General features: G+C 37.2%; 4 protein-coding genes across 4 annotated transcripts; 1 reads left to right on the top strand and 3 right to left on the bottom strand.

Moving 5' to 3' along the window:
- Positions 1-28: 28 nt before the first annotated feature.
- On the bottom strand, positions 29-5,576 carry LOC113749015 (THO complex subunit 5B). Its single transcript, XM_027292641.1, has 8 exons — positions 5,197-5,576; positions 4,301-4,591; positions 3,297-3,633; positions 2,371-2,708; positions 2,022-2,281; positions 1,019-1,619; positions 797-931; positions 29-469 (listed from the first exon to the last, which is right to left on the bottom strand). Exons 1-8 carry the CDS (start codon positions 5,407-5,409, stop codon positions 203-205), a joined length of 2,442 nt encoding a protein of 813 aa, XP_027148442.1. The 5' UTR covers positions 5,410-5,576; the 3' UTR covers positions 29-202.
- Positions 5,577-6,296: 720 nt separating this feature from the next.
- LOC113748790 (squalene epoxidase 3-like) lies at positions 6,297-9,926 on the bottom strand. Its single transcript, XM_027292339.1, has 7 exons — positions 9,518-9,926; positions 8,480-8,591; positions 8,154-8,328; positions 7,803-7,971; positions 7,184-7,681; positions 6,765-7,043; positions 6,297-6,661 (listed from the first exon to the last, which is right to left on the bottom strand). Exons 1-7 carry the CDS (start codon positions 9,818-9,820, stop codon positions 6,575-6,577), a joined length of 1,623 nt encoding a protein of 540 aa, XP_027148140.1. The 5' UTR covers positions 9,821-9,926; the 3' UTR covers positions 6,297-6,574.
- Positions 9,927-21,674: 11,748 nt separating this feature from the next.
- Positions 21,675-23,622, top strand: LOC113748623. The gene is made up of 5 exons (XM_027292112.1): positions 21,675-21,898; positions 21,973-22,231; positions 22,935-23,114; positions 23,220-23,375; positions 23,455-23,622. The coding sequence occupies exons 1-5, from the start codon at positions 21,711-21,713 to the stop codon at positions 23,620-23,622; spliced, it is 951 nt and encodes a 316-aa protein (XP_027147913.1). The 5' UTR covers positions 21,675-21,710.
- Positions 23,623-24,838: 1,216 nt separating this feature from the next.
- On the bottom strand, positions 24,839-26,213 carry LOC113749255 (zinc finger protein ZAT3-like). The gene has a single exon (XM_027292943.1). It carries the CDS (start codon positions 26,211-26,213, stop codon positions 25,047-25,049), a length of 1,167 nt encoding a protein of 388 aa, XP_027148744.1. The 3' UTR covers positions 24,839-25,046.
- Between the last annotated feature and the right edge of the window lie 767 nt (positions 26,214-26,980).

Here is a 26,980-nt window from a genome sequence, read left to right as displayed (position 1 = left end):
AAAACAATAATGAAAAATAAAATGCTGCTGAAACACACAATTAGAACTTCCTAGCCTTTATTGCCTCGGAGTTGCATATTGCATCTCAGGAGGTACCTCCAAAGCCAATGCGTAAGTAAGCATGCGCAAAGGGTTGGAAATTAAGACCACAAAAAAAGCAACCAGCAGAAATTGAAACATACTTGTAATCCCAAACAAGATACTAGTAAGGATAGCCCGGTGTACAAATATTATCCTTCCACGAAATCATTTTCCTCCTATCCCTACCCCGAAAGGATCGGGCAACCAGTGCACCACTCACAGGCTTGCACAAGCCAACATCAATTACAGAAGTGCTCTCTCTCTTCTTAACTGACGAATCTCCATCTTCCATATAAAAGTCAAACAGCATTGCAAGACAATGCACCTGATGAGCTAAGACTAAGTTTTCTTGATCTAATGGTATTGACTTGATTATGTGAACATTGACCTGCAAAACATTAATGGACTTCTTCATCGACAAGCCAGTAAAGGAACGCTCAAACTAAAGGCAATACTTGGAAGTAAATAAGGACAACTTTTGTTAGAATTGCAGGCAACCAAGTACGTAAGGTGGATATCCTCAAAAATCAAGTAAAACATTTCTTAAGTTTCAGATAACTGCTCAAACAAGATTAATGATGTGTTAAGACAACACTTTTCCAAAGCTTGTATAATCACAAAGTTTGTATTCTCAAATTTATGCAGGGAAGCTAATGCTAGTATCTACACCAGATAGAACTATGAAATAAATCAACAAAGAAATTCTATTCCATACCTCTGTCTCCATAGCACGAAGTTCATTAAACCACTCTGAAAGATCTACCTCACAATAGTTTGCTTCATGTAATTTACAGTAAAGTTTCAGCGCAAAAAGTGGAGGCCTAAGTGGATACTCCATGCCAATCTTAATCTGCCAGAAAAATTGTTGAAAGCACCAAATAAGTAATCACAAACACAGCAAAGGATGAAGTAAAGGGAACTAAACAAGCTGCTCTACCTTGGCTTCTAACTTGAAGTTCTTTTGACCATTATTGAGCGTTCTTAGCAAAGTAAGACGATACACCTGAATGCCACAATCAGCCCATGAGCTTTCAACCATATCAATTGCCCTGCTAACAGGTGCATTGTCAGTTTCTGGCTCAACTACAGCAGGCTCATCCAGCTCAGATTCGGAGTCCAAAATTAGATCTATATCCTCATCATGTCTCTTAAAACTTGGTGATTTCCCCTTGTTAGCTGGAGATAGAATACTTTTTGAAATCAAAGGCAGTCTTCTGGGAAGATCGAGATCAGAACCTTTAGAAGGGGTAAGCTTAACATCATTAATTACAGCAGTAATTGACATTAATGATGGAAGTTCCCCATCTTCCTGTAAGTTCTCTACTACTCTGTTTGAAACACCAGATTTTCCACCTATCTCGGCATCAGGACCCTGAACTTGTTCCACATCAGAGACGGGCAATGATGGTGTATGATTAGGTGAAGAGCCAATGAGTGACCAGTCATGCAAACTGCACTGGGGGGAATGTGAAGCCCATGGAACACTTCCACATGTTAGAGCTGGCCACTTAGATTTCACCAACGAGTCAAGCTGCTCCCTGTAAGTCAACCAAAGTTTTCCATATTTTGATGCTTAGTCAATCTCATGACAAAGAATCAGATCAACAGAATAGGCCCACCATGTTCAACATTTTGAAGAGAAAAAGATGTGCCTTAAAAAGATTAAATTGCACACAGCATAAATGGCACCCAGAAACAAACATAAAATTGAAGCAGCAGAAAAGAGATTGAAAAGCAGAATAAGGCAAGCTATCAGTGCCTGAAGAAAACATAAATCAGAAACTTGGTACAGATTTTGAGATATCTTTGGACATTGAAAAAAAAAAAAAAAAAAAGAAAACTTTTCAGGCTCTGTTCTGCTAGACTACATTATAGATTCATCAATCTAAGCTAGTTGTTCCTATGGTTCGTGACTCTAGACATGCAATGCAGTGACTCACGCAAGAGCCAGCTGAGCCTTTTTCCGAGCGCGAAGCCTTTGCACAACTGTCTGCACCCGATTTTGCTGACGATATAGTGACAGGCCAGATAGAACAGCAGCATGTTTAGCTGTCTCCTCATTTGAAGCTTCATGACTCGTAAGAAGTGGTGACAACTCTGGAAGGAAATCAATGCCCGCCAAGTGCTGTGCCCATTTATAAGGGCGTGAAGTTCTATTTGGATCGAGCTTAAAAGAATCACCCAAGCGAAGTTTGGCCGACTATTAAGTATGCAGAACATGTTACCAGTCAGAAAGTGAAATCCATATGCATTGAGAATAATTCCATACCGTGCACAGAAATGTCATACCTGGTGAGGAAGCTCAAGGCCAGAGTCATCAGGAAATAAGTTGCATAAGATGCTATTCTCTGGTCCTTCTTGTGAACCTTCTATTCCAACACACACGATGTTCAATTTCATTAAATATTCAAACTTCAAAGAGATAAGTTTGGGAGAGTTCGAGTCTGAAGCATCATCATCATGTACATGAAGGAGAAGTTTAAGTGGATGACTATGATATAGTCCTGCTTGGTCAAGATTGTCCTTGCTCACCACCTTTCTTGGTCGCTTTCTCCTTCTCTGTCCATCATCTTCCTCATCAGGTACATCATCATCCAACCTAGAGGTCTCCAAGTTGGTAGAAATGCCTGGGTCACCAGAACAAGTTACATAAGAGATGAACCAACACTTAATCCACAAGAGGCATACTCCCAAGGATTATGTGGATCCAAACAATTATCTTTTTCTTTCTTCCTTTTGTTCTTCTTTTTAGTAAAAGCATGGGGGTGTATGCCAAAAGGCTTTAGATCAGAAAATTTGTACCACTTACAATTAACCATCAACAAGGGCACAAAGGCACTATAACAAACAATAATGGATAAAAGTTCAAATCAAGTTAAGAATCAAATTAACTCGTAGGATAATTGTACTTAATTCCTCTTTATCAATGTCTCTAAAGGTCAATAACAGTGCACTAAGCGCTACAATTAGGATCAAGCAATAGCCCAAAGCATTTGTCCTTCTGATGAACATTTAAAAGCATTTTTCCCACAAAGGATTCCTCAAGCCCAACAAGTGTTACATCAGAAAAAGTCACAAGAGTATAAATGGCAGTGTTGGAGATAATCCAAGGGACATAATTGTTTAATGCTATGTTTGACACATTGCAATATCATTTTAACTGATCACCACAGTGACTACTTGATAAGTATGACATAAACCATGAAGTTAGTTACCAGAGTCTTTAGTTGCTTTCTGACGAGCAAATGCTTGAGCATCCTTCAAACTTCCTACAATCTCAAGATCAATATTCTCTCCAAAAGCATCCTTTTGTGCAACTAACTGCGAGTAAACCACATACAGAGGAGGTGGAAGTAACTCAGCTGACTGCTGCTGCTTCAGTTTCTTGGTATGCAGAATACCTAGTTGGTGTTGGACAGGCAAGGATGCCTTCTTCAGGGATTTGAGGTGAGAGGGGAGACTGGATAAGAATTTCTTCCTGTTGGAAATGGTCTCCTGGAGGGCTTTCTTTTGTTGTTCCAATCTTTCACGAAGTTTACAGAGTTCTTTCCGCTGGTGCATCAAACAATTAGTTAACAATCAATCCTCTTGCGGAAAAAAAATGAGCAAAGGACAGAATCAGATGAGTGTATACTTAGTGGCATGCGGCTACTGTTTTCCTATGAATACTGGAAATATTTGCTGGCTAGCTTAATATCTGACAGTTAAAACTATCAAAAGAAAACACAGAAAGAAAATGAACTGAATAAGAGATTTGCCACACTGAATATGTGTAGACAAAACCATGTTGAAGAACAGTTTTCATGACAGCTGCACGAACTTTACAATCAAACATTGCCAAGTATTCATAAAGTCGTGTAAAAAGCCAAACAAGTGCATTGTTTAGATAGTACAAGTCCATAATCATTATGGGGATTCTAGTGAAGTTCACAAAAGGATCAGGTATGATTCTCAAATTTTTTGCATCATCCGAAAAAACTTTAATCAATGTTCAAACTATATGAAACAAGTGGATATACAGTGTACCCGGATGAGGCAATAATAGTTAAGAAAGCGCATTGAAAATGTACAAATACAGTGTACCTAGATGAGGCAATAATAGTTAAGAAAGCGCATTGAAAATGTACAAGTAACTTCTACTTTAGCTCAGGCTAGACCCATATCTGCAATTTTAGGATTTATGATATCATAGCTGCAGAGATATTTCAGACAAGCATACCTGAACCAGCTCAAAGTTGAGCCTCTTGAGCATCAAATTGTGAGCAGTATCATTAGATATGACAGAGGATTTTATATCCTCGGGTGCATCTCTAAAGAACTCTTCCTCCGGCACAAGTTCAATATCAGGATACTTGGACTTGAAGTCTTTGCATGCCTTTATTGCTTTAACATAGTGATTTTTCTCATACATCAAATTATGGAGCTGCAGGGTCGTGAAGTCTACGGGTGCTTTAGCTCGTTCTGTTTCTGCTTTAAAACGATCTTCTTCAATCAAGATGGACCTATTTGCCTGTTAGGAGAAGCAAAATAACTCCATTAAACAGTAAAATTGTTCAACAAAATATCCAAGTGATTCTCCACCCTCTTAAGGAGAGGGGGGGGGGGGGGTGAGTTGCTTTAGAAATCTAAAACAGCATCTCCACAAACATTAATATTGTAAAACAAAGTGGAAAACAAAAACTTGTCAACTTGAATTAGCAGTACAGTAGACAATGTAGCCAAAGGTGTTATGTCCACAACATAATGTCACTCCACTGATTCAATGTACAATCTTTGATTTTCAGAGTTCTCACGAAGAAAATTCTACCACTTAATTACTCCGTAAAATTATCAAAATAAGCCACTGAGAAGAGTTCAAAGATACCAGTATACAAGAAAGAACCAAATTAATCACACCCAACATAGTGTAAGTTGCCCCCAAATAGCTAAATTTTTTTAACTTTCCATTTTCTTTCTTTTCCTATTTCCTGATGGGGGCTGGTCCAATCCTTTCATCCAACAACTTTACCCCTCAATTACCCAAAAAAAAAAAAACAGCTTTGCCGCTCAAATTTCAAAATCCCACATCAATTATAGTAGTAGAAACTAGGAAGAGGGGCGAGAAAAGGAAGACACCTGGCGGAGAGCAACAAAGTTGAGGAAAATCCGAGTGACAAGCTCGCGGAGTTGAGATTTGGGTTGAGAATCTTTCTTGAAGGAGAGCATCTGGGCGACGATCTCTTCAACAGAAGCTTTGCTTTTGTGCAGCAGTTCGTAGGCCGCCGACATGTCTATTGTCCTCTCCGGGAGTATTTCACCTGCTTCAGCTTCCCCCATTGCAGTGTCCATTTTTTGGTTGGAGAAAGAATTAAAGTCGAATCTAATCTGTCTGGGAAGCTATATACACAAAAGGGTTTCCTTCTCCGGTGGTAATTGGGTCTACTTCTGCCGCTATGCGGCGGAGCAGCAGCTTCTCAAGTCTTCTTCCACAAACGACCCCTTTGGCTGTCTTCACAAAGTATATATTCTTTTTTGTTCTTCCTTTTTTTTTTTTTAAAGGTACTGTATTATTTTTTTGTTTCTTCTATTGTTTATTTTTTTAGTTATTTATTTGAGCTGGGGAGTGTGGGGCGTAAGAGATAGTACTAAAGTTTAATCCTGTTTAATTAATTTTTAGAAAACTTTTATTGCAAACTTTGGATTAATATATTGGAAAACGAATTTCAATTGAAGGCTTGGAAGTGAAAATAGAAAATTTCATTTTAACCCTCTAAACAAGAAATTTGGTTCAAGTTTGGCCCTTGGTTCCAACTTTCTTTACCATTTAACATCAAAATCATCCAAAGAAACTGCTAAAGTTCTTTTAAGATTTTCAACTACGTATCAAAGAAAGCTAATTAATAAGCCAGTAGATAGATTCTGATGGCTAGAGTCATGATAAAACAGCATAACATGTTCTTTACATACTCAATCAAACCAGTAGATGGATTATACTTGTTACTTCTGTTTTCTTTATTTTTCTGGTAAATACTTCTTTTTTCTCCTTTTGATGCTCATATGTTGATTCCAACTCTTTAGCGTTCTTTTTAATTTTTGGAGGCCAATGAACAACTTCCTGCTTCTCATTTCTTTGTCATAGTAACAGAGAAAGTAGAAAGGAAGGAGGAGGAGGGCTTGTAGTCTGAGGATATTAAACTAAGGCAAGACCAGATTCTAATTAAAAGACGGCAGGGGAAGATCTGAAATTAGATTATTTCATTCATGGATAGTAAGTGAGAGTACAAAAGTAATCCATGTTAAACGACTTATGTTTGTACAAACAAAAAGAGTGAGTGATGCGTCATTAGCATCCTCTGGAGCTGAGTATTGTAATTACTGGTTGGTATACAGCAAGAAGAAACAAACTTTGCCATCTACAATTTGGTTTCCCCGGAGGCATGAAGGAAATGATTCACAAAAATTTACAATGAAAGAATTGTTTTAGACAATTCACTGTCTTGTTCAGTTAAGAGCTCTACAATATGCTGTCAATGGAAACAGGGAACACCATCTGTTTGATTCCTTCAGCCTTCACAATTGGGAAAATAATACCCGTTGCATCCTGAAAGGAAAAAAAAAAAAATCAGGCAGATGATTTTAGACTAATGATAGCACATTACTAGCTAAAATGCATCAGCAGAGAGTTCTGAGAGATGGGTTTGTACCATAATCAGTTTTCCTCCAATAAATGCACGTTTGAGTGAAGGGAATGGAAGTAAAAGGCGGCCAACGCCATAGATAGCCACAGCAAAGAAATGCATCACCAGGGTCAATGGCTTTGGGTTGAGACCGGATAGCAGAGCCACTGGTCCATTTGAGAAAACCCCTCCAAGGCTCAAGTAATCGAAGCATGCTTGGCGCAACTCTGCTCTTGCTTGATCATCTGATGCAGTGAATACTTTATATAATGCACCAGCCAAAGTATTGATGGTAGAAGCCACTGGCTGCAAGAAAATAACAATCAATTTTGTCAGTCTTAACATGTTTATTCTATGTTTTCACTGCAAATGAGGCTTATGAAAAGTGATTGAACTAAAAACCAGCAATACTACTGGATCGTACAGAAAAATTCTCAAGTACTCACTTTGCGCAAGCTGTAGAAGACCTCAAGGTACTCGTTCAGTCCAGCAGCATCATTCAAATCGTCCAGAGGCTTCAATAGCTTTCTAAGAACAACAATGTCGGACAAAGCCACTGTCATTCCTCCTCCTGTTAAAGGATGCCTCATGTTAAATGCATCCCCTAACAAAATTGCACCTGGGGTGGAACAAGGGGTGGCTGGCATGCTTCTGTTTGTTGCTACTTTGATGTCTCCTTCCTCAATTGCTGATATGAATGCGCTATGGACCTCGGGAGGGAGCTGTGGAAGCACCACAGTCTTCAAATATTGAGCCATTTCTCCACAGGGAATGGAAGGGACTTTCTGACCACCAGGAATATCCACAAGGCACCTAGTCTCAAAGCTACTGATGGGATACATCAGAATGGGTGAAGGGTTTGCCAAGATGACGTGTCCATGATTTGGGTATGGTAGCTGGCAGTTCTTTAGGACCAAGGCAACAAAAGAAGAAGGGATATCCACCTGCAGCAGTAAAATCTGAATTAGACTAGTTCAATTGGCAAAAAGGAAAAAATCAATACTGATCAAAATGCTTATTCCTAGGTTGTGGATTTTAGTCATTAACATAGTTAGGATCAATGACCTTGGGGTTGCAGAGAGAACGTCTCAGGTTTGAACAGCATCCATCACAGACAATGGTAAGAGGAGCATCAGCTGTAATTTGTTTCCCCACCTTAGTCTTATAATTCACACCTTTGACAGTTCCGTTCTCTTCAATCAAAGATGTCACCGTCCCTTGTTCCAGCCTTACACTAGAAAATCCAATTAAAGCAAAAGGGTGAAAAAGCGAGCACTAGTAATTAAGTAATGTTTTACCAAGACCAAAGTTCGAAATTGTAAAATGGTTCTAATTTTTCAATATTCGAAGAATCCAACGTTATTATATCCTATTTGAGTAGGCGCATCTGAGACGCAAAGGGAAGGAGAGAAATACTTGGGCGTTTTGGCTGCCTTTACTCTCATCCTCTGAATGAAGCGGCCGTTGTGAAAACTTCTTCCTGAAACATCAGAACGGTAGTTTTCCAAGGGGTACGAAACTTTGGTCCTTTTATCATCTTTGAAGAGCCCATAACCGTAAACTCGTTGAGCATCGATGCCTTCTACACAATCTGTCATCGCAAGAATATGCTCAGTAAGTCATGAGCATCATCTTGATCGTAGAAAGAAGCTTGAATTTACATACGATTCTATAAAACATCATTTTCTTTTATTGTTTTTATCAGAGCAATTAGTTTTGAAGTTCTTTTGATGCTTAATTACCCTCAAGACCAAGCTCAACTAGCTTAAGATAGCCGCCTGGCTGAAGCAATTCACCCACAATTCTGTCGGGCTCAGACAAATCCCTCTCGATTACAAGTACACGACGGCCATCCTGTAAAGCAGGACAAGATATTGTAGCATGTTAATACGAAATTGACTATAAGCATGCACTTTGTGACTTTGTCTTCCAAAAGGGCTGAAAAACGGTAAGATGTGGTGACAATCTTTAGAATAATCTTGCATGCGACAGACAGTATGGTATGTGCCTATGTGGCTAATTAACCCAAAAAAAAAAAAAGGCAAGAAAGCCGGCCTGCGTATATTCTTTTCGGGTTACATAGGTTTATAATTAATTCGAGTACAGATAATATAAGAGATAAACAAATCTCGGACGGTATAAACAAGAAGCTAAAAAGCCAGTTAAGCAATCCGGATTCCATGTTGCATGCTAGTTGAAGTGGCCGGAGAACTGTGCTTGGTTGCACTCTGATTTTTGCCTTTTACAACACACGTTAAACGACATCCGGTGCATAGCAACAAGTTTCTCTCTATAACTTCTTGGTGTTCCATAAGAATTAATCTGCTTCCTTTTAAGCAAACAAGCTGGTGAAAAAATTATGGACAGGAATCAATTTTGTCACAGCAAAAGTAGAACAAATCAGAAAGAGATGAAGTAGTATAAAAAGTGTTTTTTCCCCCCCAAAACCCACACAGATTTTTGCAAAAATTTTAGGAAATCCCAAAGAAAGAAGAAAGGTGCTCATTGTTTTCTATGTCCATTCATTTGTGCATGTACTAATATATATTCTGAAGCAACATTTGTCGGATAACGAAAATAGCTCAGTGGTTAAAAGTCTTTGTTGTTGGTTCAGTAAGAATTCACCTTCTTTCTTCTCACCCCGGGCTCCTCTTATCTTGTTAAAGATTTGAAAAAGCTAGAGCGACATTTGTGGCATGGCTTTGACACAAAATCTAACCGAGTTCTGTTACAAGTATTACTCATCCACAAACCAGATATGAAAGTGGAGAAATGTTTACCTTCCCAAGAGAGCAAGCAAGAGCAGCACCAGCTACACCAGCTCCAACTATAATGATTTCGGGATCTCCAGCTGCCCTGCCTTGGGAAATAGGACCCTCGTCGGTGACAGAGTTGTTGATGCGTGGTTCAATTTCCTCCTTCAGCCGGGTTTCATCCTTAATCTTCTTTTTTGCAGCAAAACTCAGGTAGTCCAATAAAAGCACAGCAAAACACAACAGGAAGGCAATGCCTATTCCCATAAAACCCATGAAACCAATGTAATTGTTCAGCTTAGTAATCAAAACATCGATGGACGAGGCCATGATGATTCTCCTCTAGTGTCTTTTCCTCTCACAAAGATGAATTGATCAAGGGGCGCTAGTGCCTAGTGTCTCTTGTTTGCAACTTAATTTGTTGCAGTTTTCTTGATATTTGCTGATGCGCTTGGAGTCTGTAGTTTGGCAGGGACGTTTATATAGAGGCCGCCCCGTTATTGACATGGGGACTCAACTAATAGAGCGTGGGTGCTGTCGTGGTTTTTAACCGGTCTTGATTTCTTGACAAAGGAGCTTTCTAGTCACAGGCAGAGATAAACTTTGGTTCGCGCATATTTGTTTGTTCACATTTATTTGTTTATCAAGGGTCTCCGCAATATTTTCCTACTTTATAATCTTCAATTTAATCTCAACGATATCATCATCGAAAACTCTTTTTATCCACGAAATTTCTCTTACATATTTCAGATCAGTTCAAAAAATTTTCAGTTCTATTATATCTGTTAAATCATATATAGATTTGATCTGTTGTTTCTAATACATAACATATTTAATCGCGTTGAACGATTTCCATCAATTGATTGATGAATGAAATTTGCTTTTATTAAAAACAGAAAAAAAAAAAAAAAAAACGACTATTATGCTAGAGTACAATAGTAGCATCAACTACGGCCTCAACGGTGATGCCTACTTTGATTTGTGTAGCACTCTTATCTTTCCTCCGAGTGCTCCAGCACCTGGTTTATTTTTAGAAAAGCTAATCTAGCACCCGGTTTTATTTGGATTCAGCTAATTTTTTTTTTTCCGTAAAATTGCTCTAAGGTTGCCATCATTATTTTGGTTGACTAATTTTTATTAAAAAAAAATCCTGGAGTTTAATTTACTGTGTTACGAGGGTATCTCATCCTTAATTAATTCAAAATAAACTGTCGGCTGCATCATATTAAATCAATAGTATGTTTATATTAAACCAACAACATATAGTACCCTAAGAATAATACAAAGTCACCCGGTGCAATATGTTTCAAATTTCTCATGGTATATCATAGCTCTTATTAATTTTCTTATATAACAGACTACTTTTAAAAAAAATTGTATACTGAACGACATAAGATTCAATCGATAAAAACAAAATCATCTCCTAGATTTCAGGAATTCTTCTAGTCCCTCCGTCTCACTTTGATAGTCCTGTTTTCCTTTTTCGTCTGTCACAAATTGTAGTCCACTTTCCAATTGAAGAATGTAGTTGTATTTTAATTTTCCTAAAATGCCCTTATTCAATGTAAGTTGTTGTTACTATGAACCTATCGCATTTAATGAGAGTCGATTCTTTTTTTACTATCAATTCAAGTTCCTATAAAGTTGTACTCTATTTAATGTGAGGGTATTTTAGGAAAATAGCAATCTAAATTTATTTTTTCAATAAAGTTAACTATTTTTTTTAAACTGTGTGAAAAAAGAAACAGGACTATCAAAGTGGGATGGAGGGAGTACCGTCGTTTAGGAACGCGGGGATTTAAAGTCGCGTGGACTAAAAAAAAAAGATTTTTTTTGTTTTTGACAGGATTTATAAGTCGTGCTCTTGGTGAAACTTACGAGAGTCAATCCACTGCTCTGAGCACGACTTTTAAGTGTTGAGTGCTGTATAACCTGAAACCCGCGTTTATATTTATTTATATTAAAGTCGCACCAAACTCACGAGCACCAAAGTAGATACACAGCAGCTTTCTTGACGTTATTATAGCATTATATTCATTCATTTTTGACCCATGTAGTTCATTCAGTCAAAAGCATGTCCCTTGTGGAGACCAATTCGAATTTCTTTGGGGTTACAAAAGCACTACTGACTTTCAATATACAGGTGTGTGATTTTGATAACGTTTATTCGTCAGAGTAATTAAACTATATTAAAACTAGATTTGATCTAGCGCTAACCTTTTACCATTCTAGATCATCATATTCTTTATAGGGTGAATATTAGAGTTCTTGATAATTTTTTACTTCTTGAGATTACCATTCTTGATCACCCCATTTTTTATGGAGGATAGATCAGAGTTGTTGGTAAATTTTATTTCTTGAGCCATATTAGAGCAAGAGAGCAACGAGTATGAATCAAGCATTTTTTTTTTAATTGGCGGGACTGTATAAATGATAGGAGTATATATTTGTAAAAGAGGCGTGTCTAATAAGTGCTCGTTACAGTAAGTCTTTAGAAAAAAAAAATGTTATTAAATCTAGTAAGTCTCTAAATATAAGTGTTTGTAAAGTTAAATTAACTACACTTGTTACAAAAATTCTTCTAAAAGTTAAAAGATGAGTAAAGGGTAGATGCAATTTTTGGACAAATTAAGATCTTAATTTTTATTTGGGATGCTAGAGAGTACCAAGTACCAACCTCTCATGATTCTAGATGACCCCATTTTATGGCATAAATATTAAAGCTTTTGGTGTGCAGAAACCGGAAATTTAAATATATAACTTGAGATTAATTCAACCATAGTAGAGCAAGATTGATCTGGTCCTAACTTCTTACTTTTCTAGATTACGAGTTCTTTAATTGGCTTCTAGGTTTAGGTCTTAAAGAACCGTGTATTTGGCAAAGAATTAGACAAATAAGAATTTAATCCCTACCAAAATTTTCAGCTTTGCCGATTGTCTACCGAGTTTTCGAAATTTACGAGTCACCAAAGAAACAACTTTGTCAGCGACAGCTGCAAAGCTGTAAAAATTAACAGCAGACTGATTGTTTGTTGACTTAAAAGGTTTCATCTAGTCAAAAGCTCATAATAAATGAGGACGAATTTCCTATTCCTTTCCAAAATTAATACTACTCCTTATGGCAATACCAATCAATTCAAGGACTTAATTTGCATGAGGAATTCAGGTTCAGTCATCTATTCTCGTATTCCACATTGAGCCAATAGCAAGAAGATGTATTCAAGAGAAGCCAATTTTGAATATTGCAAATTGCAGGGAACTTGTAAACTGACGGCAATCTGGACTATTTATGGAGAAGGAAACGAAATACTGCACCAGCTAAGGGATGCAACCGGTCAAAGACGTTTGGGGAGGGAATGAGTCATCTGGGGCACGCAGAGAGAAAAATAGTACTGTACGTACTAGTAGCATCATCGAATTTCCATTTAATTTTTATCACTTTTCTAGGACTGCAAACAAACGGCTGCAGACAAAATTGAATTTGTTGTCCATGAAAAGACGCTATATAGTTCTATTGCCCATTGTTAGTCAAGACCCCAACAATTTATAGGATAATAATCCGAAGATAGGTGTTAGCATTGGCTGTTTTCATGACTCAAAAAGGTTAAAACATTAAACTTATCAATTATGAGTGTGCCGTGCCTGTAATATATTTTTCTACAAAAACTTCAAGAAACGACGGTCCAGACGAGACGCTTCTGCAATTCTGGAAAAATTTGGGATTTCATCCAATAAATGATTCTAATTGCATAATCTGAAATGGTGTAACCGCTGCATAATTAGCTTACATTAGGAGCACTATTGTACCATACTTTAAGAAGAAGGTCACCTTAAGGTACCCTTGCTGCCGAGTTCAAAAGTTAGAATCTCAAACTTTGACAGGTAATTTATTATTTTTCTTACCGTATGAGTTGTTGTTCTCACTATTTGTATATGTAGTATTGATTTGATATGCTTCATTTGTATTGATCCCTTGTTGTGGGTTTCAGTTGTAGTTTGTAATCATCTAATCTTGTACTCATATAAGTTATAAAAAAAAAGGAGAAAAAGTTTTTTTTAAAAAAAAGGGGAGAATTCTAAGGTTTTAATATGCAGTTGCCAAATTTGGTTGATTCCCATTGATAGCTGCTGCCTTGCAGAGTTGCAGGCGAAACAAAATTCGGTCCTTGTCAAATAAGTCTAGTTACGGTTACCAGTTATGCACGTCATTCCCTTGCTAGCTGTCATTATTAGGCCTGTCAATCAGGCCTAATGAGCCGGGCTTTGATGAGGTCAAGCTCAGCTCATTTAATTTGAATCATTTTCAGGATTCGGGCTATGAGTTTCGGGTTCGTAAATGTAAAGTTCATACTCAACTCACATAATATTCGGGTTGTGAGCCTTAATCGGGTTTAGTCCAAGCTCACTTATTACTCCTTAATTTTCTTAATATAATTACTATAACTATTAAGTTGTAAAACTAATTTAATATTTACAAGACTATAATATTAAAACTAAACATGAACAAATAATAGTTCTTAAAACGTATATAAACCAAAAATTTTTCAACAATATTTATATTTAATCCATTCAAAATGCATGAAAAATTGTAATAAAACATGCGATCATCAGCCAATACATCTTTAAAAGTTGAAACTTTTTTTATAATCTTGTGATTTAAATCCAAATATGCTTGATGATTTTTGTGTTTGTAGACCAAAAAAAAATTAACCAATATTATGCCAATACAAAAATTTACTCAACCAATAAGAAAAATTAGAGATTTAGTTATGCATTACCAATATTGGCTCTCAAGAAAGCTCATGAAAGAGTTTTTAGATGTATTTTTGTGTTTTGTAATTTATGTATATATTTAGTATTTAGTAATAATATATTTGGATATATAATTATACATAATATCAAAATATAAATATTATATATATAGGTAATTAAAGGGCCGGGCCTATATCGGGTTTGAGCCTAATAAGGCCCAATCTCGGCTCACATTTAATTCGGGCCTAATTTTTAGGCTCAGGCTCAGACCGGCTCACTAAATGATCGGGTTCATCGGGCTTTCTGTCGGGCCAAGCGAGCCGAGCTCGGGCTGGCCCAGCCCCATTGACAGTTCTAGTCATTATAAGACTCCAGTTGCCTGTCCCATACCGTAGTTACCTAACTAATGAAGTTCTCAATTTTTTTAAAAAAATTGGATAAGGGGGCGAGAAAATGGCGAAATTCAATAGCTTATGCCAAAGGTCAAATGTACTATATCAAAGTAAAAGAACCCCCGATTAAATCAAATATCGTATAATCAACTATTCTAGTAATTGACCATCAAGAGAGCTTTAAAACTCTACTTGAATATAAGTCAAGGGATCAAATCCCTTGGCATGCATTCTAAAAAATTCAAAATTTTTTGAAAAATTTCACTAGAGGGTGCGTGGTACTCGTTTGGATCGGTGATAGCTCAGTCTCCTCGAGTTTTCTTCTCGACCCCTTTGGATCATCTTCTCCCCCTAGTATAGAGTAGGAGTAAGTATAGATTAGAATCTATCGTGTCCATAAAAAAAAAAAAAATCAAATATCGTATTCTCGTCAATGTCGTCATAATTGTTTCCTCAAGTTGTTTCAATTATTAGTGAAAATGATGCATATGTTTTATTTTAAATTGTTTTTCAGTAGTGAACTTAGTATCAAGCAAAAGGCTCAAAAGTACTTCTACATCTAAAATTTTAGTTATGGTTGCCACTCCCAGCGAAGCTAGGAGCTTAGGACTAAAGGTGTTAACGGGGTTGAATTCGAGTCAAAATTGATAATTTCAGACCTAGATTAATATGTAATGAAAAGATTTGAATTCAGATCTAGATCCGGACGATTCTTTTTTTTTTTTGAAAAAGATCAGGACGAGTCTCAATATATAGGTTTATATTTGGACTCGGTCAGATTCGGATCCAAGTTAGATATATCCATTTTTAAAATTTAACTAAGTACTATAATTTTTATTTGTACATAAAATTTATCAATACAATATTAACAGTATAATTAATTTACTTCTAACAATAATTTAATTTATAGAAAATCTTTTTTGATTTAAAAATAAGTAGCAAACTTTAATTAAATATATAATTTTTTATTAAAATAATTACTAGTCAGATTCGGGTTCAAAACGAGTCGGACCATGTAAATTTATATCTTATCTATTTAGTTTATAGATAAAATGGATTCGGGTTATATTCGAGTAACTAGATCTATCACTTATTCTGTATCTAGAAAAATGAATCGGGTTTGGGCCTAAACTCGATCCGTTGACAGCCTTACTTAGGATTGTTGTTGGATGGTGCAATAAATGTAACATATTTTTTACAATGTGTGGATTCTGAATTTTTTGTACAACTAATTATTTGTTGAAGTTTGTGTCTAATAGGTGTGCAACATTTACTCACTAAATATTGCAAAGTAAAAGAAACTGTCTTCAGCTGTCATTTATAATAAATGTTACTTGACTAGTACGGGGGTAGTTAGCAATGCATTTAATGGTATAAAAATACATAATAGAAAGGGAAATTTGCCAAATTGGTCCCTAACATTTACCAAAAACACTTTTTTAGTCCTTAACATAAAAAATCAGCCAAAATGATCCTTCACATTTAAATTATGAGCCAATTTGGTCCTATTGCTCGTTTTTGCTCATTTCTCCGGCTAAAAATAGCACCCCCCCTCACGTGGTCATATTTTAGGGGCAAAACCGGAAAACACATTTCATTACCGGTCAAAAGAAGCCATCTTTCCTTCATCTAATCACCGCCGGAGTTTGAATTAGGTACATAGGAGGAGGCTCGGTTCCCCCAACCCCAACTCCAACTCCAACCCCAGCTGGAAAAGGCCCTTGTCTTTCCTGCCAATACGGCGCCGGAGTTGTCACCGGCGCAACCTGCTCCGCCTGAGGAGCCTGGGGTGGAGGTTTTTGCTGGTAAAACTCATCGACTTTCCTCCTGTACATATCTTGATCATGGCCTGAAATTTGCATCTTCTGCAACTCATGCATCTGCCGTTGAATCTCCGCCGCCGGAGGAACCACGGGCTCGCCTATCACCTGCCGAACCATAACCGTAGGGGCCACCGGCGGAGGATCCTGCAACTTCGCCGGCGTGGGATGACCCTTTTCCAAACCAAACAAAAAATCAGGGCTCCTCGCCGGCTCCTCCACCCCAGAAACCGCCACAGACTGCGGAGAAGAGCCCTCCAAATTCTGATTAATCTGCGCAGCATTCAACGCGTCAACAAACCACTGCCTCTCAGCCTTGGAATCATCCGACTCAAAACTACTCACGGACGGCGGTGGGTTGGCATTCAACAGAAATATAAACAGCCTCAGCCTCGTCGGCTTAGCTGAAGACCGATGAAGACGGTCATATTCAATGAAATGTGTTTTCCGGTTTTGCCCCTAAAAATATGACCACGTGAGGGGGGGTGCTATTTTTAGCCGGAGAAATGAGCAAAAACGAGCAATAGGACCAAATTGGCTCATAATTTAAATGTGAAGGATCATTTTGGCTGATTTTTTATGTTAAGGACTAAAAAAGTGTTTTTGGTAAATGTTAGGGACCAATTTGGCAAATTTCCCTAATAGAAATATTCCACATAAAACCACAAAATCTACATTCTTTTTTTTTTTTCCAAAAGCGGCAAAAGTAACAAAATTTACATTCGATTCTAGTATATAAAAGTACACACGGCGAAATTCGCAAGTGAATGTTTGTTTCGCACGTATTCCAAATACTCTGACATATGAAAAAAGGTTAAATATTAAGTAAATTAATATTTATAAGAAAGAAAATAAGAATAGCCGAGAATGTTTTAGTCTAATAGCTAAGATTGAGATCTCAAGAATTAAATGTCTTAGAATCAAATTCCTCTGTCTCCTCTCCTCTTCTTAAATCCTACCTTTCCGCTGTTAAAAAATTTTTTTTTTTAAAGAAAGAAAATAACAATAGCATGGTCTAATTTTTTTTTATTTCCAAATTCTATTGTCTAAATGTTGGAGGCAGGGAGAAAGGAGTATAAGTAAGAGATTTCGAGTTCAAATTCTTTCACTTATAATAAATTTTTTTTTTTTGTGAGTAACTGTAAAATTTGAACAATTTTGGAGGTAGCAGAAACGCTTCAAATTTCAAGGAGAGCCAGGGGAAGGGGGAAGCGTGGGGGCAATGGTGTGAGATCGGTCGTTAGTTTTTAGGAGTGTTGAAGCGTTCGAAGTTAGTAGTTGATCATACGAGTTAATTTATTCGATTTCTTGTCTTGTTTCTGGGCAATTGGATCGTAAACTACATAAATAGTTTGTGTCAAAATTACAGTTGTGCAATAAAAAAACCGAAATAGTCAACTTCTAAAATATTTGCAAGACACAAGTAATAGTATTCAGTTAAGAGTAGAAATTGTTCAATGTCACTTTAGTATATCAGAAAAGGGATACCATCTGTCCAGGAAAACATCAAATTCATGTACAGAAAAATATTGATAAATAGAGTGGAGAGCACTTAATCGTGGTACGTGAGTAGCATCTTATTGCTTTTTTGTTCTTCATCCTACTAATTCATTCATTGTTCTTTATTCTTTTGAGAACATGTATCTAGGATGCGCATTTGCTTAAAAAAGAGTACCAAAATATGCATGGGGGAACGACGCAGATGTCACGGTGGCCTTTGGCCTTTGGGCAGTCAAATTTGGACGTCGGACAGCAGAAAGCAGGTTCTCTTTGGAGTGAGCTGTTTGACCATCTCTTCCAGAAATCGCAGAAAAGTATGAAGAATCGCAGAAATCTTGCAGAAAAGCTTATTGTGGATTAAGTCGACAGACAGCAAAATAGACAACTGATCCTTGAATTCTTCTGCAGCTGTAGAATTTCTGCCATATTACATTAGCGGTCATATGAAGCCATCCCAGAAAATATCCAAGTGAACTTAAATGCTTCCAATAATTTGGAATTGGAATAAGCTTGTGATATTTTTCTCCCCATTAACATCAATTTTATATACAAGATCCAAGAAATTGGCCCAACTGCATCCAAATATAGATTTTTTTTTTACGTCTTTTTCTTTTATCAACTGGACGATTATACACCGGAATAGTCTTGTGTATATTTAATGGCAAAGACTTCTTGGCCCAACAAACATCAAACTTTTTTTTTTTTTTTTTATCATCGATGGCACTTCATTCTTATTAAATGCACAACAAGCCCCAATGGTTGAAAATTCTGAGTTAGGATTTCTAAGGAAGTGTCAAATTCCTCAGGATCCATGCTGCAAGTTGTATGGATGGAACAACTGAAATAGGGACACGGTTGCACCTGCGAGTTGTATTTATTTTTCACGGTGCGTAACTTCCATTGTACACGATGTAACTTACTTTGCACACGACGTAATTTTACAACACTTTTTTGTGGGTCCCACACATGGCGTGAAAATCGAGTTACATGGTGTAATCTGAGCCGCACAAATTTTTGAGGCCACATCGTGGTCGTGAACCTTCAGGAACGGTTGTCACTGACAAGCGTTCCTGCCCCATTTCCGCTGAAATAGACAGGTGTTAATTTTGTACCATCCCACAAAGAACAGGTCAAGGTTGAGAGATTGATGTACTTGAATTTAGACGGAAGACATTATTAAATTTTAGATTGTGTTTTTTTTTTTAACATGTCGTAGACAATTGCAGAAGCCCTTGAAAAGTTCCACCGACACTACACAGCTTGATTGCACTTGGAAGTTGGGATTTAGGAGTAGGCACCAGCTAGCATGGTGACTAAAATCAGACATAATTTTTTTTTTTAAAAATGTTCATCCCAAAACAACATTAATTATTTTTCTGTTTATCATATGCTACTGCATACACTGTTCTACTAACTCAAATCAATGCCCATTTCATATTTTAAGAAGATGCATTTGGCACTAATTAGTGAATTCAATGGTGACACTCCCATATAAGTACCAAAAAACACGTCACAGTTTTCAGGTCAGCATGGTGTGCTATTAATTACTGAAAATTGAGACATGGAATGCACTTTGGCAATGACATATTTCAGCCTAAACAAATCTGGACTTTGAGTAGTATCATTATCATTATAATATAATAATAATTCTCCACACATAACAAAGATTAATTAGTAACATATGAAGACATTCATTATTTTCAACACTCTCACTCCTTTTAGAATTCCACCCACTCTCCCAATTGCTCTTGGCCCTTTTGAGCTTCTAGTATTCAGTGCCATAAAAGAATGCAAATAATCTTTTATACATACCGGCAGTTTATACACTGTCTACTGCGTTGAATGAATCATAATTATATAAAATTTAAATTTAAAATTCAACTTTTACACATATATCATGAATTCAACGACGGTGATAATGCATACATTATCAATGCATATAAAATTTGCTCTAAAAAAATAGTAAAAAATTCCAGATTTTATACGCTTATGTGTGTGTGTGTGTGTGTGTTAGATTCTAGGACTTGTTAAGGCATTGTAGGCTTCATTAATCAATTTGTATGGATGAAAAACTTCTGCATTGAAATCCAGAAATCAGATTAAAACATTGCCAAGAAATGTACTTGTGGCTGGTGGGCCTCGTGGCCGTCAAATTTGGCCGTCAGAGTGTATATAAATATTAGTACTAATATCTCATTGTGGTCATGGGCCTTATAGCCGTCAAATTTGGACGCCGGACTGTGGGCAGTAGTTCACTTTGGAACTGAGGTGTTTGACTTGGACCCCGGAGGACAAAAATCCTGCAAGGAAGCCATTGTTGATTAAGTCGACAAGAAGAAGACTCACAGACAACTGACGTTGAATTTTTCTGCTTCAGAAATTCTTCAAGAAAGTTGAGTGGAAGTTAGGATGGTTTTATGTGAATGGTTTTCTCCTGGCGACATAAAATTGACGAAATTTACAAGAAAGTTGGACCAACTGGTTTGCAAACTCATCTGCAAGAAAAGCAAGTTGTAATTTAACAATTGCTGGATAAGCTTAGTATATTACTGGCTCATGATTCTTTCCTTACACATGCCCAAGAATAGTATAGTCTGCCTTATAAACTATTTTTGCCTGATGCTATTCGCAATTGATGGACGTTCGTAGCTATAAATGTGAAGTCTACACCTGAAATTTTTATGCATTTGAGTTATGTTATCAACAAAAATTTTGTGCTTTTACCAAATCCATTGTACACAAGAATTGGAAAACTAGACACAAATTCGGTCGGTTGTAGTTATTCCATCACTCGATCGCAAAACTTTGGCCATTAACATTGCCATTCTTGGAACCTGCATTTATAATTATAGGTGTTTAGATTAAGATGTAAACAAAAAACAAACCAAAACCATTGAAATACTCGGAAAAGAGCTCCACTTGTGGAATAGTATGAAACAATTGAAATGACGAGTGTTCAAATTGTCATCTCCAGTGTTCAACCAACATAACTATACCAGTGGTGAAGTTTGAGGAAGAAAAACAAGCTATACCCCACCATTTTCTTTTCTTTTCTTTTCTTTTTAAAGCGTCTTTATGTTCTTCCACATTTCCTGAAAGACGGCTCAGGAAATATCCTTGTTGATTAAGGTCTTTGAGGTACAAGTGCCACTTGCTTTTTCTATTCTCAGTTTCATGTCTATTTCCAGCTTTAACGGTCAAGTTCAGTTCTTTTGGACCTAGATTTATGGGAAATAAGTTCATTTGTCAACTTGTAATCCGGCCAGAAAAAACCCGGATCACGCACTCTAAGGGCTTTTATTCTTCTTGACTACTCATGGGAGTTGTTGAACCTCATGAGGAGAGTGGATTTTGCTCATGGTCAGATTTGATCTTGTCCTAGTAGCCTCACGCTGACCATTTCTTTTTCCTCATTTCTCTAACTGTTCTTGCGTAAGTGAAAAAATAACCAGTAAAAAAAAAATAAAAGAAAATAAACAAATTACTTTTGTTTCTATATTCTTCTTCTGATTCTGCCCTTCACAGTTTAATGGAAAATTTTAGGTGGAAGCTTCAGTTTAGCTTGTGTCTTTTACATGGTATGCTTTCTACAGATGCAGCGTCCCTTTAATACTTTCATGTTATATTAAACCAGATTCATACTATAATAGGCGGCCCTTTTTGGCATTCCAGAAGAACTAACAAATCTTTAATCTTTAATGAATACAGGATAGACTGGTGATAAAGACACCAAAGAAATCTCCATTGCTATTGAGAATGGCGGTCTTACTCTTCAGTATGGTTTGTGGAGTGTACATTTTCTCAATTTGTACAACGCAAATGGCTTATTTCAGGGATAGTAATTTGCTAAAACTCAAACAGATTCAAAAACAATGCCCAGCTTCTGGAATTGAAATAAGTGAAACTGCATATCTACATTTTCCAGAACCCAAAACCTTTAGCAGGTAAATAGGAAACTCATTTTAGTTTCTGAAAAGATCTGGATTGTTCACAATTAATTGGTCTGATCTCAATGTAGGCAAGAATGTGCCTGCAATCCAGTAAAATTTTTTGCTATCATATCGATGCAGAGATCTGGCAGTGGATGGTTTGAGACATTGTTAAATAGCCATGAGAATGTCAGCTCAAATGGTGAAATCTTTGGGGCAAGAGATAGGAGGAGGAACTTATCTGTGATATATGGGATTATGGATAAGGTATACAATCTGGACTGGTACAGCAGCGCATCAAAGAATGAGTGTTCAGCTGCAGTCGGGTTTAAATGGATGCTTAACCAGGTTAGTAGCTCACAACCAAGCTCTGGTTGACGTAGTGAAAATGCTGCATTTTACCCTTTTTTGCCAATGTTGTTGCATAGTTTTCTCTTTCTTCATCAATAGCTTGAGGTCTTAATTGCAAGTTTTGAGCCCTCGATAAATATGATAATCTGCATTATTTCAGTCTTCATCTTCAGACTACATTTAACTGGAACTATGACAAAAACTTGTCTTTAGTTCATCTATTAAGGAGGCATTGCTAGCCGTGATGGCCATTAGAGGTTAATTATCTACATCGACGTATTCCATTTCCACCACAATGAGAAGCTCATCAATACCAGCAATTTTTGTGAATGTCTGCTCCCATTGGAACTGATTACTGCAAAGTACTTCTTGCCAATGGCCAATAAGTGCACAAAGAAAATTCCTTCTTATTATCAGATATTTTCAAATGAAGCCAGCACAAGCTTTTAGTGCAGTACCAGCTAAAAGGAGGGAACATGCTGTAAAGCTTGAATCACACAAACTCAAAAAATGTCATTAAAGAGATTTTGATATAGTTCCTGAAGCAGAATGTTCTTGACTTGATTTGTCAGTGGAAATTTGCTGCTGTGAAGTGAAATTACAGTAGTTCCTTTTGTCAAATGTAGGCCTGTCAATTTCTGAAAACAATTCGTGAAAGTTCTGTGCCATTTGAACTTTACAAACTGTGAACCTTTTGAAGGGATTGACAGAGTACCATGAAGGGATAGCAGAATACTTCAAGAAGAGAGGTGTACATGCAATATATCTCTTCAGAAGAAATCATCTGCGCAGAATGATATCCCTGATTGCAAATGTCTATGACAAAGATGCTAAATTGTTGAACGGAACGCACAAATCTCATGTGCATTCACCACAAGAGGTCCAGATTCCTTCCTTCCTTCCTCTTAAATTCTCCTAGCTTTTAACTAAGTTATGCTGGTTTCTGCCTTACCTCCTAGCTTTCTGATTTTAATTCTTCAACAAGGCTCAAGTACTTGCGAGTTACAAGCCTTCAATCAATACCACACGACTTGTACCTAATCTCAAGAAAGAAGAACAGACTACCGCCAGGGCTCTGGAATATTTCAAAACCACTAGACACATTGTCCTCTACTATGAGGATGTTGTCAGAAACCACACGGTAAGAGCATCTCTTAAAAGCTTTCGACCTATGAAACTAGTAATGTGCCTAATGAGCTTGTCATAAATGGCTTTCACAGAAACTAATAGATGTTCAGGACTTCCTGAAGCTACCACACAGAAACCTGAGTAGCCATCAGGTTAAGATACACTCTGGCTCATTATCAACGCAGATCAAGAATGGAGAAGATGTGCAGAGAGCTTTAAAGGGAACACCATATGAACGCTTCCTGAATTCAGATTACTGATTGTGGTTTAAATCCAATTTTTTTATAAGTAGCGCCGAGATTAAAGTTTGTTTGTCTAAAAGAAGTATAACCAATTTTTTTAACATAAAAAGAAAAAACCAAATTTTTTTTTTAACAGGGAGACTTGATTATTTGATTCATTTTGTTTCTGATCTATATCCTCTGACATGGAGACAGCCGTTGTCACATGTTGGCGTATGATCATCTATAAACTCCTTCAATGTAAATCTAACACACTATTGCTTAAAAAAGTGGAAAACAAAAATCTCAAGCACTATTGGGTTTCACTAACTTGTATAATAAGGCAGGTCAATTTTCTATGTTATTTAACAAAAGTATGCTCAAACAAAGGAAACTGCTGATTTTCTAATAGGCTGACGACATACTCACCAAGTGAAGTGAACCATTTCATCAGATTTTTTTTGGCCTACTAAATCTGAAAGCTAATCTACAGTAGGACATTCACCCTACACCACTTATTTCTCATGCTAATAGCTATAACTCTCTGCAATTTGGCATATTGTTCTAGGATTTATATTCAAAAATTGCCTTTTTATTTTACGTCAGGTTGAGCCAGCACTATTGACTATAAATTGTCTATAATCTTTTTATGAATCCAGCTGATTTCTGCTTAATCAATCTCTCAAATGTCACCTAAACCATGCTGGAATTCAATCATATGGCTCTCCAATAGTGTGCTATGTAAGAGCTTGGAGAGACATAACAGAAAGAGATTCAAGAAGACACACAGCTAAACAGGCAAGAACTGTAAGTATTAAAGAACCTTAACCATGTCGAGTAGCAAATTGGCAATTCCCTCTAAAATGAAGTCAAACAATCCAATCATCAGTAGCTAATTAGGTGAACATGCTAGGGAAGAAATGTCTAGGAACAGGATTTTGTTCCCCTGTATTCCAATAAATATTGGCAGCTACAGTAAGTTGTCATAACAGAAAAGGAAAGAACCTAAAAAGCATTAACATAAAAACAAGACATGTCAAACAGGGCCCATTATGCACTATATCGTCAACTAGATGTATATAAAGGGCTGAGGATTCAATAACGACCAAACATAAGAAACATTATGCACTATATCATCAACTAGATGTATATAAAGGACCGAGGGTTCAATAACGACCAACCATAAGAAACATTATATACTGAGAACAGTGTATGAATGTCTGTTTAAATGCTTCAGCAATTGCACCACCACTACTTGGTAACACTGTGTGTATTAGGAACTAGTAGTTCTGAGAAGTATAGCTTCGATGAATTAGTAATACATTCAGTGGAGTTCTTTGGCTTCCAATTTGCAGCCATGAAGAAACTCTTTTCAACTATCTAATAGTAATATAAGTCGTACAAATTAGTATCACAAATGCCTAAAATAGAGCAATCAACTAAAGCAAATCAAAGACCTTTAATCAGGGCTTGAGTCCCAATCGCAAATCTAATGCCAGGCCTGAATAATAGGACGAAGAAGAATCATCATCTTCTGCAGGGGCAGGCAAATTCAAGTCCAAACCAGAAGAACCCTCCTTTCCTGAGGAAAAGGGATTGAGGTCCTGAGTGAGTCCTGATGGTTCATCCCCTCTCTCCCAGTGGCACCTTTTATGGCCGCCCAAAGCTTGACCACTTGAGAAAACCCTCAAACAGATGGTACATTTATGCCCAAATACCATCAACATCTTGTCCTCTTCTACAGTGCCATCTTTTACCACCTCCCCTTCTCCCGTCCTGTCTTCCTCCTCGCCGTCATTTTTAGTAATAGCAAAACAACCCTTGACATTCTTGTGACTAGCCCTATGACCCCCTAAAGCCTGGTGAGAACCGAAGACTTTCTTGCAGCTTGAGCACTCAAATCGCGTACAATTCAACAAGCCGGAAGAAGGACCAGCAGCAGCAGTATTTTCATCAACATCTCCACAGCCCATCAAAGCAGCAGCGTTATCAGACTCCGATGTTCCTTGAACTGCCACATTATTACAAGCAGTAGTCACAGTTGGGGACTCATGAGCAGCAGCAGCAGCAGCATCAGGACCACGGCCATTAGCCAGCATCAACAAATACACGGCGACCTCGTGATCCTCCTCGGACATCCAGTAAGAATTCTCCTTGGTTCCTGATGTCGAGGCATCATTGTGGTGGTGCCTGCTGAAATTGGGAGGAGGGTTAATGCCGCGCCACTCGCGCTCCGGGTGGCATCTCATGTGCCCGAAAAGAGCCTTCCATGACCAAAATTTCTTGCCACATTCAGTGCAGGGCCTGGTGATCTTGGGTGCATTAGGGTCAGGCTTTCTGGCACATTTAGGCTTGGAAATATTCCCACCAGACTTAACCCCATGCTCGGCAATATTGACCAACTTGGTTCGTTTTTTCCTGGGTTTTTGGTGGTACTTCAGGCTTGGAAAGGTGACGTTTTTGGTCCCACTAGTGCCTGGAGCAGAATCAAGAAATGGCGGTGTAGGGGTTGGTGGCGAGATTTCTTGACCGTCAGGGCAAGTCATTAAAGGTGTCGGGGAATCTGAAGTGCTGGCGTCAACCACAAAAGTGGTACCCTTGTCGTCAATGTTGCTCTGGTCGTTTTCCATCTTCTTCAGCAGGTAGGTAGGAAGAGAGGGGAAAAAAAAAAGAAAAAAAAAAAGAGCAAAGAAATGGGGTTAATGGCTATAAAAAGGCATTATGGGCAACAACTGAAAAGACACGAGAGAGGGAGGAAGTTACTGATGTTGGCGTAAGAGATGGGGGAGTTGGGTAGTTATATGTTTCGGTTATGGTGGGAGCTTTTCATCTTGGGTTAATTTCACATACCTCTCCTGAGGTTTTTAACAATTGCAGAAAGCTCATCTCAAGTTCTAAAAATTATACTTAACTCCCCTATTTTCACTATTTAAGTAATATTCTAGATCCAAAAGGCTATAATTTCCCCCAATTTTCTATAATACCTTTGAGTTATAATTAACAACAAAAATGTAAAGGAAAAAATGGTTTACAGTCTCTCTTTCATTTATCTTTATTTTTTACCACTATTACCTACTTATTAACATCCAAATTATCATTAAATAAGCACTTATCTTTGTTCTATTGTTCCTCTTTTACCTAAAAATTTTCGATGCAGACCATTGTATCAACTATAAACGCTACATCATATATCCAAAAACTTACTTACAATTTCATAACAATATTAGATTTTACTTAATATACTATAATATTCATCAATATTCCTAAATTTCAATTCCATGACTGCCACCTTTTTAATACAAAATAATCTAAACAATCACTACTAATATCAATATTCAATATATTCCATTGGCACAGAGTTCAAAATCAATCAAATTCTCTCTATAGGAATAATATC

The sequence above is a fragment of the Coffea eugenioides genome, chromosome 10 (assembly GCF_003713205.1).
Source record: "Coffea eugenioides isolate CCC68of chromosome 10, Ceug_1.0, whole genome shotgun sequence".
In the NCBI taxonomy this organism is placed as follows: Eukaryota; Viridiplantae; Streptophyta; class Magnoliopsida; order Gentianales; family Rubiaceae; genus Coffea; species Coffea eugenioides.
This window is presented reverse-complemented; position numbering and strand designations above follow the sequence as displayed.

Excerpts from the sequence above, each read along its gene's own strand:
- LOC113749015 (XM_027292641.1), bottom strand. The coding sequence starts at position 5,409 with ATGGACACTGCAATGGGGGAAGCTGAAGCAGGTGAAATACTCCCGGAG. Across the intron at positions 3,634-4,300 it reads TCAACTTTGAGCTGGTTCAG|CGGAAAGAACTCTGTAAACT; the intron begins GTATGCTTGTCT and ends TTGATGCACCAG. Across the intron at positions 470-796 it reads TTCGTGCTATGGAGACAGAG|GTCAATGTTCACATAATCAA; the intron begins GTATGGAATAGA and ends AATGTTTTGCAG.
- LOC113748790 (XM_027292339.1), bottom strand. The coding sequence starts at position 9,820 with ATGGCCTCGTCCATCGATGTTTTGATTACTAAGCTGAACAATTACATT. Across the intron at positions 7,972-8,153 it reads AAGGCAGCCAAAACGCCCAA|TGTAAGGCTGGAACAAGGGA; the intron begins GTATTTCTCTCC and ends TGGATTTTCTAG. Across the intron at positions 7,682-7,802 it reads GTTCTCTCTGCAACCCCAAG|GTGGATATCCCTTCTTCTTT; the intron begins GTCATTGATCCT and ends TTACTGCTGCAG.
- LOC113748623 (XM_027292112.1), top strand. The coding sequence starts at position 21,711 with ATGGCGGTCTTACTCTTCAGTATGGTTTGTGGAGTGTACATTTTCTCA. Across the intron at positions 21,899-21,972 it reads GAACCCAAAACCTTTAGCAG|GCAAGAATGTGCCTGCAATC; the intron begins GTAAATAGGAAA and ends ATCTCAATGTAG. Across the intron at positions 23,115-23,219 it reads ATGTGCATTCACCACAAGAG|GCTCAAGTACTTGCGAGTTA; the intron begins GTCCAGATTCCT and ends TTCTTCAACAAG.
- LOC113749255 (XM_027292943.1), bottom strand. The coding sequence starts at position 26,213 with ATGGAAAACGACCAGAGCAACATTGACGACAAGGGTACCACTTTTGTG.